The 13,265-nt window shown below is 45.7% G+C and overlaps 1 protein-coding gene across 1 annotated transcript; it reads left to right on the top strand.

Moving 5' to 3' along the window:
* Positions 1–5,512: 5,512 nt before the first annotated feature.
* gdf3 (growth differentiation factor 3) lies at positions 5,513–7,423 on the top strand (the record flags this gene model as incomplete). Its single annotated transcript, XM_080019532.1, has 2 exons — positions 5,513–5,789; positions 6,576–7,423. The coding sequence occupies 2 exons, from the start codon at positions 5,513–5,515 to the stop codon at positions 7,421–7,423; spliced, it is 1,125 nt and encodes a 374-aa protein (XP_079875658.1).
* Between the last annotated feature and the right edge of the window lie 5,842 nt (positions 7,424–13,265).

Below are 13,265 nucleotides of genomic sequence, written 5' to 3'. Positions count from 1 at the left end.
AGCCACATAATCAGTTGATACTTAGATATACAGTAGATCGGGGGGTGGCCATCACTTGCAAAGTTTATGGAGTCCTTTAAGGAGTCATGTTCATCATTTAAAGCCACATTGTATGAAATTATGCCTCCACCAATGCATGGGCCAGAAACTTGGGAGCAGCGTAACAGACACGGCAGCTTCAGAATGAAGGGACTATCAGCAAACTATCTGACCATAACGGAGGGGAGACCGTTTGTCTTGTGTTTCTTTGCATAGCGCAGTGTGATTTAAAGCCGTTCCATATCTAACTCAGTCACCCCTTATTTCCTGTATTCCTGTTTAGGATCAAACTAGCAGCCAGGAGTCCACGACGATGACTTTTTAAAGGGAAGACAAAGGAAATAACATTTTTAAAACAGAAATGTAAGCTGCAGACACGAAACGGGGGGGAAATTTTGCTCGAACAGTATATTGACTAATAACTATTTACATTTTCTAATTCTTGCTATAGTGCACCACAAGATTGTCTCCCCCCGACAGGGAAGACACCTGGCGGAGGTGTTGTGCGTCTCTTTTGAATGTACAGATATTGTGTTTTATATATTGACATTAGTGCTTGTGTGGATAAAGTGAACAGCAAGGTAGTAGACACACACAGACTGCACCAGACGCTGAATTCAAATGACGATCAGCACAGAGGCACAAAGTGACGTAGCAACAATACACTGGGTGGATGCCTCCTTGTCCCTACTTCTTATAAACCTGTGCGTTAGTTGTTTTTTTGGGCTGTGCTCTATGTGCAAAGTTTGCGTTCGCGGGGAAGGCCGCTCTCTGCTCGTCGTCCGGGGTGTAGGCGGGGTTGGAGATGGACACGAGGCTGGCCAGGCGCGGGTCGTGCAGCGCCGGGGTGGTTGCCGGGTTGAAGAGCGCCGGGGTCCCCGCCGCCGGGCGCCTCTTGCACTGCCTGTTCAGAAACGCGGCGAGCACGGCGGCGGTCAGTAGGAGGACGCCGCACCCTCCGGACAGGACGTAGAGCGCGATGGCCCCGCCGTCTGGAGGGGTGTGGACGGCGGCGCAGCGCTTGTGCGACACGCTCGCGCCGCTCTGCGCGCTCACGCACACGTGGTAGGCGTGCCCCGCCTCCAGGCCGAACACGTCCGTCTGCCGCACCCAGGAGCTCACGCTGATGTTGCTGACGCTGCTGCCGTCCTGACGCAGCACCCACACCAGGAAGGCGCTCGGGGCCGAGTAGGGGGCGCACCAGCGCACGCCGGCGGACCCGGGCCGAACCCGGATGACCTCCAGGGCCACCACGGGTCCGGGGGTCACCGAGGAGGGGTCGGAGGTCAGAACGGGGCACATGCAGTTCCAGCCCTTGACCTCCTTCAGCTCGGGGCAGGTCTGCTGCAGATGAACACAGGGGTCAAAGTCGCACGGAGGCTCTCCGGCCGCCTCCACCTCCGAGATCTTCTCCACGGCTTCCTCTCGCTCCGTTTGGTCTCGGGGCCAAAAGGGTCTGGCGGTGGAGGCTCTTGGTCTCTCCAGCCTGGGTCGGCTGTAGGTCGGTGACCCAGCGGCGAGGGTTGGTGTGGATGCCGGAGGTGGGGAAGGGGGTGGAAGAAGCTCACGTCTGGGGGTGGAGCTGGGGGTGGAGCTGGGAGTGGGTCCGGGTCTGGGAGCTGCTGGTCGTGTTGACGACGGTATTGTCAACGACGCCACGGGGGACGAGGAGGGGGTCGTGGCTCTGCTTGATGACACCACGTTCTCGGGCGGAGGAGTGGGTGATTTAGCCGTAGCCCCAGATGTTACAAAGATGGTAGTAGCAGCTCTCCATGACATAGCACTCGTTGAAGACACTGAAGTTACAGAAACACTCTGTGGTGAAGCATCCTTATGAACCCTGCAAATAAATTGGCAAACAGGTAAGTAAGTATGACTTGAGGGTGGAAGACATTAGATTCAATTTGAACAGATTTGCGAGACGCTACGGTGGCCTTCAGGTGCTGCGAAAAGAAAGGCCCTCTCTAGAGCCAGCGTTTGCTTTGTCCATTCTGGGTTACAGTAGAAACATGGCTGCCCAACATGGCGGCCTCCATGGAAGTGTACCCGCCCCCTATGCAGATATAAACGCACGGTCCCAGTGCCCCGTTCCTCTCCTTTACCTTATTGAACATAACAAAAGAAAAAGCACCGTGCATAACGGGGGCGCTGTCTCAGTCACTCTCTGCTCTCTGCGGTCCACTTAAGGTTCCCGCTTTGGGGGTTTCAAAATGTGGTCACCCTATATAAATGGCTCATTCTAACGTCACGCCACCACAACGATTCTTATTTTCATGGGATTATACAGAAATTGATACATTCTTGAAACATACTATTATATTCCGCTTCTGCCAAGTCCGTTCAGTAACCTCCACACACTGCACCTTTAACTTACTTTCAAATACGCTTCGATAACAAGGTTTCTGCAGATACAAAAAAAAACATTTATTTTGATTTTATATTGATGGGGTCATTTTATCAGTTTATCGGATTAAACAGATTTTCTGCTGGTTTTGCATTTGAAAACACATTTCTCCTCATCTCACAAAGACATCCACATAAGATTAAACAGCACGATGGTCCCTTATCTGCGTATTCCTTTTACCTCTGGAAGCTGTCGGAATGTCGTGCAGCCAGTGACTAACTTACTTCTGTGTCCCGGTGACAGCGTCCATGGTGCTGTGGTGGATCGTGGGTGGGGAGGGGTTGGCGCCGTCACCTCGTAGCACTTGCGGAGACGGACTGATGGACGTCAGGCCGTCTGCTGCTGCCGTGCACAGGGCACACACAGCCACGGCCAAACTACAAACACAGTATAAACAGTTTACCACACACACACACACGCACGCACATACACACACGCACACACACACAAAGTCATATGTATTCTTACCAGCATATCATGATGGTTGAAATCAAAGGAAGATGCGGCACAACAGCGTTTCGGCGTTGTTGTCGATGTTGTATCAAAGCTGTACTCCTGCCGCAGAACGCCGGGGCCCCGTCTACGCTTTCCTCCGCTGACTGCCACAGAAATGAGAGAGCTGCGAGGGTTTGTTACTCAATCACGCTCTCTTGATCTTTCCCACCGGGGCCCTCCTTCTCAATAACACACACACACACACACACACACACACTTGCTCATGGCTTTCCATCTCCTCCCCTACACCCCCCCCACCACCCAACACATACACACACACACACACACACACACACACACACACACACACACACACATCCATCATACACACTGCATTTGCAATTTAGGCATTCAGACCATAAACTCGCACCATAATGTGTTGGGTGCTGCTTAGTGGGGATGTTAGGGGCCCGATATGTCATGTTGTTGGGAACCTGGCGATGGATAGATGGATGGATAGATGGATAGATGGATGGATGGATGGATAGATGGATGGATGGATGGATAGATGGATGGATGGATGGTTGGATGGATGATTGGATGGTGGATGAATGGATGGATGGATGGTTGGGTGGATGGATGGATGGATGGATGGGTGGATGGGTGGATGGATGGGTGGTTGGATGGTTGGATGTATGGATGGATGGATGGTTGGATGTATGGACGCTTACAGGCATTCCTGGCAGTTGCTCAGGAGCAAGGTCACGGTGGGGGCCGCTGTACCAGGCTCCCATCGCCACGGATACAGAACCTGCGCTCCGGAATGCCTCCACATATCTGAGGGCTAACTCATGCTGATAAGAGTTCTCCGGCGAGATAACTCACACACAGGCAAAACACACACATACTAAACTATACTAAAAGAGATGCTTTAAATCGTGTAACTTAATGAAAACACATGATCACGTCATAAAACTAGTTAATAAATTAAGATAGTACTATAATTTGAATGGGATACATCTGAATGCACCACATTATTACTATTATTGTTATTATTATTATTATTATTATTATATTTTAAGGACAGGGGTTTATAGTGTAGTGCAGGGGGTAAGGTGAGCACAATAGTTTGCAAGTAAGAGCAACACAATAATATTTATATATCAAAAGCAAAAGTTTATGTACGATTAGGGAATATTAACCACAGTTCACAACTGTACATAAAAACAAGATAAAACAGTGCATAAAAACACCAAAACAAAATATTTATCTCCCCACTGCACGCTGTGTATAGTATTCCCCGTTGGACAATATACATACATACTATTCATATTATATACATATATTTTTGCATTGTTGTGAATATATATTTTTACTGATTTAGTTTATGTATTTTTTCTTTGTATCATTATTTTTATTATTGTTCCTACTTGTTTTTTGCGCAGCCTTGGAATTTTGCCTTTTTATCATTTCACTGCAACTTAATTGTACGTCTGCAGGCGAAAAACAAAGTATCTCAAATTTTGAAATGTTGAAATGCGTGAGAAGTCACGGGCCGAAAAAAAAAGCTACAGTACAGTGGACACACAAGCTTATTTGAAGTACATTCAAGACCAAGTACTAATATACTTCTACTCAAGTAGAAATGTCAACATGGTACTTTTACTCGTACACTTTGTGCCAGGATATTCGTACTTTTACATAAGTATATATTGGATATTTGATACAGAATGCGGCGGCGCGACTGGTGTTCAACCAGCCAAAGAGGGCACATGTCACTCCGCTGCTCATCGAGCTCCACTGGTTACCTGTAGCCGCCCGCATCAAGTTCAAGTCTCTTATGCTGGCCTACAGAGTGATTGCTGGGAATGCTCCCGCCTACTTAAATGCTCTTGTAAGAGCACATGTTGCCCCCCCCCCCCCGGGTGCTGCGCTCATCAAATGAGCGTCGCCTGGCTCTGCCGGCCGTGCAGCCGCGGCAATCCAGGCTATTCTCATATGTAGTTCCACGTTGGTGGAACGAGCTGCCAAAAACCACCAGAGCGGGGGCCTCCCTCTCTGTCTTTAAGAAGCACTTGAAGACCCAGCTCTTCAGTGAGCACCTCCTCTCCTAACTTACAATTACTTAGCACTACCTAGCAGTATTTATTGTTACACTAATGTCTCTGTCGCAATGTAGCTTGAATGTTATTCTCCCTTGTGAGTCGCTTCGGATAAAAGCGTCTGCTGAATGACTCAATGTAAATGTCAATGGGTATTTAGAGCCACAGCGTCCTAACAGCAGTATCAGCTCCATAGATAATATTCAGATACAGTGTAATTTGATCTAGAGGCCAATCTATGTGTCCTTTTGATCAGTGAAACCTAAAAAGCTGATAAGAAGGCCATCCAGCCGTCCCCTGACCCTATGACCTCTGACCCCCCCCTCACTTCCTACTTCCTGCCTTATCTGGCCCTCGCGCGCTCATTAGCATAATCGCGCTGGTAGTTGGGGGGGCGGGGCCATAGATACCGGGCTTTTTCAGCCAATCAGCGGCGAGATCCAATCACCCGCTTTAAACCTGCTCCGGTTCGGCGGCTCGTCCGAGGCGGTGAACGGCAGCCGCTCTGAGTGCGGCTCGACGGGGTCCGACGATGAAGCCGCTGCTGGTGTTAAACGCGCTGTTTACGGCCGCCTGCGCCGTTTCCAACGCGGAGGAGATGCAGACGCAGGAGCGCTTGTTTATAACCTCCCTGGGTCTCTCCGCCCGGCCCAGCCCCGCCGCAGGGCCGCGGCAGGAGCGCCGGGTCCCCGCCGCGCTGTGGCAGATGTTCCGCCGGAGCAGAGAGCTCCGGGGCCAGGACAGCGAGTCCTGCCTGGTGTCCGAGTACGGAGTGCGGGGAAACATTATCCGATATGTGCAGGACCAAGGTAAAGTAGAAAAGAAACGGCATCTAAGATCTGCGGGATGACTTGAACCTATGAGTTGGAAATAAAACAATAGTATTCAAACTAGTAGCGGTCGTTTGGGTGATCCGTAAGATTATTTTCGAAATAAAAATTCCATACATGATATTCATCACATGTTTATCGCGCTGGCACGTTATAAGAAACAGTCATTTAATCCATTTGCGTTATGTCAGTTTGCTGTTTCCATTGTTGGGTAGCGGTGTCCGCCTTTCACTGGCAAGAATGGTTAGACACGCACAAGTGACTGGTTCATCTGCATAGACTGGGAATTCGGTCTGGTGCGTTTCACTGCAGACGACAGAGGATAATAAAGTATAATAAAATGTGAGGTAAAATATTATTTCTTTTTATTTTATTTTTTTTTGCCAAAAAGTGTCCAAGAAAAAAAACAAACCCCAAAAACCAACCTGATCAGAAGAAGGCCTTTGACCGCCACAGAGCAAAGACAAGAGTAAAACCAGACATGGGAATTCTGGCACTTACAGTGTAATCCACCCAACACAGACAATATTATGAATTGCCACTAAACACTTTATTAAACCAAAGGTGAAATTCAGCTATCAAGGAATTATGACGTTCTGTATATAAAATGTGTCCACATCAAGAGCCGTGGTGACATGGTGCAATGACTGAGCTGTGGGTATAATTTATTGTGTTTTGTCAATGTTGGCCGACACTAAGTCTGTCTTGTAACCGGTTGTCAGTGCAACTAGTTGGACTTAACTACCCTCTCTTCATGCCATGCAGGGAGACTGGTGTCTGGCTGGGGAAGCAGCTGCCAGGGCTGCGTGGAGAAACACCTTTTCTTCAACCTGTCTGTCCTGCAGCCTGTGGAGGAACTTTCTCTGGCCAGGCTGGAGCTCCAGTTCCACTGGGGTGTGTTCCGGTCCCCCGAATTCTTCCTGGGACCCCAGGCCCTCGGCGTGTCTCTGTATAAAGTGGTCAGGGCTACGCTGAGGGGAGCGAATCACGAGGCCAACCGCCGGCTACTGTTATCCCAGTCTGTGCAGCTCCAACCCGAACCCACTTCCCTCAAGCTGGACCTGACCTCCTTAGCAGAAAACTGGCGAAAACCGGGCCGCAACTACGGCCTGGTGTTAGAGCTGCAGCCGCACAGTGCTGCCTCGGAGGAGCTCCTCCCTTTTCGCCCCGGCAACTCCCTCTCAATGCAGCCGACGCTGCCGGAGATCCAGGCCTCGCTGGTGGCCGTGTCGCTCAACCCCCACCAGTGTCGCTCCAGACGGCGGAGAAGTGCCGTCCACCTCCCTGTGACGCCCAGCAACGTGTGCAAGCCGCGACGCCTGTACATCGACTTCAAGGACGTTGGCTGGCAGGACTGGATCATCGCTCCGCAGGGCTACATGGCCAATTACTGCCACGGCGAGTGTCCCTTCCCGCTCAGCGAGAGCCTGAACGGCACCAACCACGCCATCCTGCAGACGCTGGTGCACTCCCTGGACCCCCACGGCACCCCCCAGCCCTGCTGCGTGCCCATCCGCCTCTCGCCCATCTCCATGCTCTACTACGACAACAATGACAACGTGGTGCTGAGGCACTACCAGGACATGGTGGTTGACGAGTGTGGCTGTCGTTGAGTTATTTGGACGGGTCCCCTTGACTATTTTAATAATGACTCTAAGCTGCAGATTTTGGGCTTTGATATTTTAGAATGAATTGGTAATGGCAAGGCCATGGATTGTCTTTCTGCTTTATGATAAATTGCCAAATATATTATCAGTTGTTTTTAAATGTTAATAATAAAATTGCAAATAACCCACAGTGATGGGCTTGACATATTTCTATTGAGAAATGTTGTTGGATTGTCGATCTTCAAAGTTGACTGGCTCTCCCAATTGATACAGAAATATATTCATGTGTGCTATACTAAAAACAACAGTGCCATCATGTGGGGGAGAGTAAGAAGTGCTGTTACCAGGGCAGAGGAGATTAATAATCTGTTGTAAAAAAATTTTTTATACTTGGACACAATCAATAACATTTAAGAACAGGTACGTTTGCCGTTCAAGCCTTAAACATGTGTTAAGGTAAACATTACCACTCTTTTGGCTCATAGATCAGGGTTAATGAAAGTCCACTTGAAATGTAGTCAAAAACAAATACAATGATATAAATAAATGTGCATTTAAAGATTGAAGGGTTACCCCCTTTTTTCTTTTTCATACTTGGTGGCAACCACATAAGAGCTCTCTCCTCTGTATGAAGTCTGTTTTAGCGAACAGTTTAGATGGTTACTTTTACAAACAATGAGCTAGAAGTGCAGCCACACATCTCTTGTACAATTGCATTCACGTCACCTTTTGGTTTCTTGTTAGGCAATATCCTATCAAGTATTTATTTTGTTAGCTTGTCAACATCATTGGCACCGTCTATTGGGAGTATTACAAATCTGTGTACCCTAAAACTAAATATACTTACAGATTTTGGTTCTGGTTATGATTGAGTCTTATTTTAAATATTGTACTTAGACTGTCATACTAGAAAAGGCATTCACACAAGTCACTGCAGATATGTAAGCTGATTGTACATTGTTTTGATAATCCTCATAGTGCCCTATGTACATCTTAAAACTTTATTTTTCTTAAAACGGTCAAGTTCAATTTACAACAATGAGCTCCCTGTCTGTCTCTATGGTGCCGAACACACGGAAGATTTTTTTCAAGATCAAAATTGACATCTCTGGGCCACATTGTAGAAGGAGACCTGTCCTTGCTCTGTGTCGAGGTAGACGTCCATCCTGTTGGGTGCCGATCTGTCCAGCTTGGCGACCGGGTAAATGATGGCCGTCATCTGCAGGCACAGGGTCCAGTAACCCGTCATCGCGTTTCGATTTTCAAAGCCATTTCGAGGTGCGGACTCCTTGACTCCTATCCTCCATTCACCCTTTGCTCTGACGTCAACCTCTCGGTAGCACCTTCCAGAGCTGTAGCCCTTGGCACCATATACACACCGCCAGCTCTCGTATTTAGATCCGCTCCTCCTGAAGTCATCCCAAGGGTTATATTGACCCTCGATGATCTGGTCCATCTTCCCTGCTTTCCTGTACGAGGATATCTTGAGACTGGGGTTTGCGGGGGACATGTCGAGCCAGTGAACATTTAGATGAAAAGGAAATTTAGTTTGTCTAGTCTGATTTAACCAAAACTCAACTGATGCATGTCTTGTCTGACTGGTAAGTAAGAAAATAAACTATCATATGCTGACCTGATGTTTTTGATTGATGTTTTTTCAAAGAGGCAAATCTCAATGAAAAAACCCCGCCAACAACCAGTTTTGTATTATTGGCCACACTAGCCATTCATGCTATTTTGGCTATTCATGCATTTGTTATAGAGTAACTGTAATGAATAGCGGAAGCACTGATTAACAGTGAACAAGATGTATGGCAATGAGGTATTGCCATTTACAATTAGTCTACATTAGGGGGTTTCTTTTTCCAGTTTGCCATTGATTGTTTGGGGAAAGAGGATCACTCCAACATATTGATTGGAATGCTGATGTCTTGCAAGTGCGCAGGATGCCAGATGTTGTGAATTCTGTTGGCTGCGTTAGAATATGCAAATGTACTTATTGTGCTTTTAACATGGACGGCAAGTGAACCTGCAAAGTAAAATGCAGACTTAGGAATCAGGAATTTGATTATCATCAGCTGGAAAGGGTGGGAGAAAAATAAAAAAATATAAAATATAAAATAAATATGGAATATCAGTCAACTTTAATTATTGATAAAATCGAGGAAAAAAACTAAATGGACAGTATACGGCGAACAGTCAGTTCTTGAAATTGAAGTGTTGGAAGGAAAAATGGGCAAGCGTAAGGATCTGCCCATGCTGAGCCCTGTCTACCGCTGAAAGCTCCTACAATGGGCATGTGAGCATCAGAACTGGACCATGAAGCATTGGAAGAAGGTGGCCTGGTCTGATGAATCACATTTTCTTCTACATCATGTGGACGGCTGGGGTTAGAGTCCGATCCGATCGAGCATCTGTGGGATGTGCTGGAACAACAAGCCTGATACATGGGGGCCCCAACTCACAACTTACAGGACTTGAAGGATCTGCTGCTAACGTCTTGGTGCCAGATACCACAGGACACCTTCAGAGGTCTTGCAGAGTCCACACTTTGACGAGTCAGAGCTGTTTTGACGGCAAGAGGGAGACCGTACAATATTAGTTCTATTAACCTTGTGTGTGTCCTGTTGCAGCACGCTCCAGATGATCCAGTCCATGACAGGGAGCATGTTGCTCAGTCGCCCTCTCTTGGTTCGTAAGATCCTTCACGATCTCTCTGACGCCCGCACAGAGTCCTGCATATTGACAAATTATTTTATTTCCATGATATTCTGGCCCTCATAGGCTTTGATGTTCACAGCTATCTGATCCAGTTTCTCTGTTGGGTGACAATTATCAGTAATGTCCTCGAAATGGATTAAAATTATACTTCTTTAATACTTTAATGTCCCAAAGATTCAACTTTAATTTTTAGTCACTCAGTAGAGTCGTTCGATTTTGTGAGAGAGTGAGAGAGCGAGAGAGAGAGATAGCCGTCACTAGGCTCTGGGTTGTGAATGGAATTCTTACAAAAATTCAAGTTCAGTCAAAGTCAAATTCATTCACATTCAATATGAATTGCGCCAAAGGCCTTGGAATTTTGTGATGAGTCCGGAGTAATTATTTTCATTTTTTTTGTCGAAGACCCCCTCGACCGAGTGCCTCCTGACTCCCGAGTCGTGTAAAACATTTGTTCTCGACGAGCGAATCGTTGAATCGAGTCTTGCGTCACTTCTCGGCCAGGTTTGCCAGGTTTTTCAGTGATTAAGAGGACGGCGGTGTGCGAGGTTGGGAGAGATCGCATGAAGGGACAAGTGCTGCTAACGTATGATCTCTCATAGCTGCTCTGTTTTCTCCCAGGGGCCATGCCCACTCACGAGGAGCCTTTCCAGCTTCCTCCGACCTGGGATCCTTGTTGCTGCTGGGGTGCTCCTGTTGTGTTTTCTTCTCGCAACACATTCTCTGATGTCGACGCAACAGTGTCTCCCGCTTTGTGTCTAGTCGACACAGGATGCAGGAATCCTGTACCTCTTTTGGGAATATTTACAGGAATATTATTTAATATATATATGTATATACAATGTACTGCTGAAGGTCCTCGGCCCAAAGAAGAATGAACACCTGTCGCTCCTCCATGCAAAGTCCATCCTCAAATGAATTATTCATTTGATTCATTGTTGTCGTAAAAAATAAAAAAAGAGAAGAAAACTGCAGTTTTGTGACTGCAAGGCCCACCTGCAGCATCCTGTCCACTTCAGCAGCAATTCTCTGATGATAAGCTTAGATTTGCCCAGGGCAAAATCACAGGGGCTTGTTTCAGTGTGATTTGTATCCTACAGAGAAATTTCAAGGGGATAAAACTGACTCTTAAATTGAGGACAGGCTACATTCCACGTGTATTTGAGGAAGTGGCTTTGCTGTATGATGATGTTAGACCTGATGGGGTGGTCCATTCTCACCTTTTCCTGTAATATCTTGTTCACTTTTAGCAGAAGACAATCATTCAGCTTTATAAGCCGCACAAAAAGAACATAATAGACGCAGAAAAACTGGATTCAACTCCTGTTGTAATTTCTCAAAGTGAAATCGAACTTTTCCGTGCTTTTTGGAGAATCGCATCCATTCAATTGCATAGAGAAATAGCGCAAATAAAAGTACAAAAATTGGAGAAAGGGATGATGAAAAAGAAGGGCCGAGGTTACACACAAGATGGTTGCAAGATTTTCCGTGGCAGCTTTTCACCTGACAAGACTTCCAAGGCGTCTTTTAACTAAAAAATGCAGAGCGACATTTACAGTCAGTGCGAGTGACCCCGCACATATGGTGGCTTGCCCCAGCAACGTGACACCAGCGTCGCATTCCCTTAACAAGCTTTCTCTGATATAGTACAACAATGATTCAGTGGGTTCAAAATTATTTTTTACAATGTGTTTGTTTTTTCTTTCACACTTTGCCATGACGGACACTCTCTGATTAGCATTTGTCAAACTCTTAAAAGCAGAACTACTGATTAAAGACGAGTCACAAGGTGATACAACTGTGATAATAACATTGTTGTAATAACGCAAATGCTGCATTCATGGTACATGGGAATTACCTAATTGAACTGTTTTTCATGATATTATTATAAGGTGTCCCGCCCCCGCCCCCCACTCACAGACAAGATGAATGAAATGTGTATGTAAGCCGTCCTCTGAGTTTGATCCAAAAAAAAAAATAATCGAATTAAAGTACTACCAGAAGACAATTGGATTAAACAAAGAGCAGTGTATTTAATGTCATAAATATATACACTTCTGTGGACAACTCACATGCACCAGAGTAAGTTCTACAAAATAAAAACCCAGTAACATCACTGTCAGAATTTATAGACATTCCAGAGATATCAATGTATACAAACTTCCTGAACTACAATTACTGATAACAATAACGATAAGCAATTACATAATACAAGGAACAAGCATTTATTGTGTGTGTGTTTTGAAATATTTTAGTTTTTGGTTTCTCTTCCGGACGCCTCAAAGATTTGTTACAATTACAACAAAAATGTGTAGCCCACTACGCACAATTTATTTCATGATATATCCTCTACAATTTAAATCGGTTAAACCACTTATCGTAGTTTATTTATGACTTTATAAAATACATTATTACTTTGAAGGCAGTTTTCTGTTGATTTCCGGAGTGCCATGAAATAATTAAGTTCCCCATAATGGATTAATAATCGTGATAAATAATTGCGATCACAACACTGACTAAAACAACCGTTTGCCATAATCACGCAGCCGTACTACAGAATGATAACCGCCGTCAGTTGCGACGTAGGAGACCCACCCACAGCTGCAAACACCGCCCGATCATAAGATTACACTGTGACCAGGCCGGAACAAATGAACTCCTGCAGTCACAAAACACACTGGAACGGAGAGCCAAAGCACACTCCTCCATTGAACTTTAAGAGAGGGCCTGGACCCTGCCTGCAGCTATATTTATTATTATCATTATTATTATTATTATTATTATTATTATTATTATTATTATTATTATTATCGCCAGATATGTATGTTTTGTGTATGAACATTTTATGTTCTACTACGGAACTTCCGTGAACTGCAGAGGCAAGCTAGATAAATCGTTTTTACATAATGTATAAACAAAGTAATATCACATGTATGAATAAGGTGGACGAGTAGATATTACACGTGAGTTTTTCTTTATTCTATTACATTATTTGTATCGGTATTGCGCCAAATGAACAGACTTCATAAATGTACCTAATATCAGCCACGTACTTGAAATTGTATGAACAAATTGTATGAATTTTGTTCTTCGTCTTAGGGCCATATAACCGCTTTTATGTGTTATTAGA

Source organism: Zeus faber (genome assembly GCF_960531495.2).
Source record: "Zeus faber genome assembly, chromosome: 18".
NCBI lineage: Eukaryota > Metazoa > Chordata > Actinopteri > Zeiformes > Zeidae > Zeus > Zeus faber.
The sequence above is the reverse complement of the archived record's forward strand: the minus strand, read 5'-3'. Positions and strand labels throughout refer to the sequence as shown.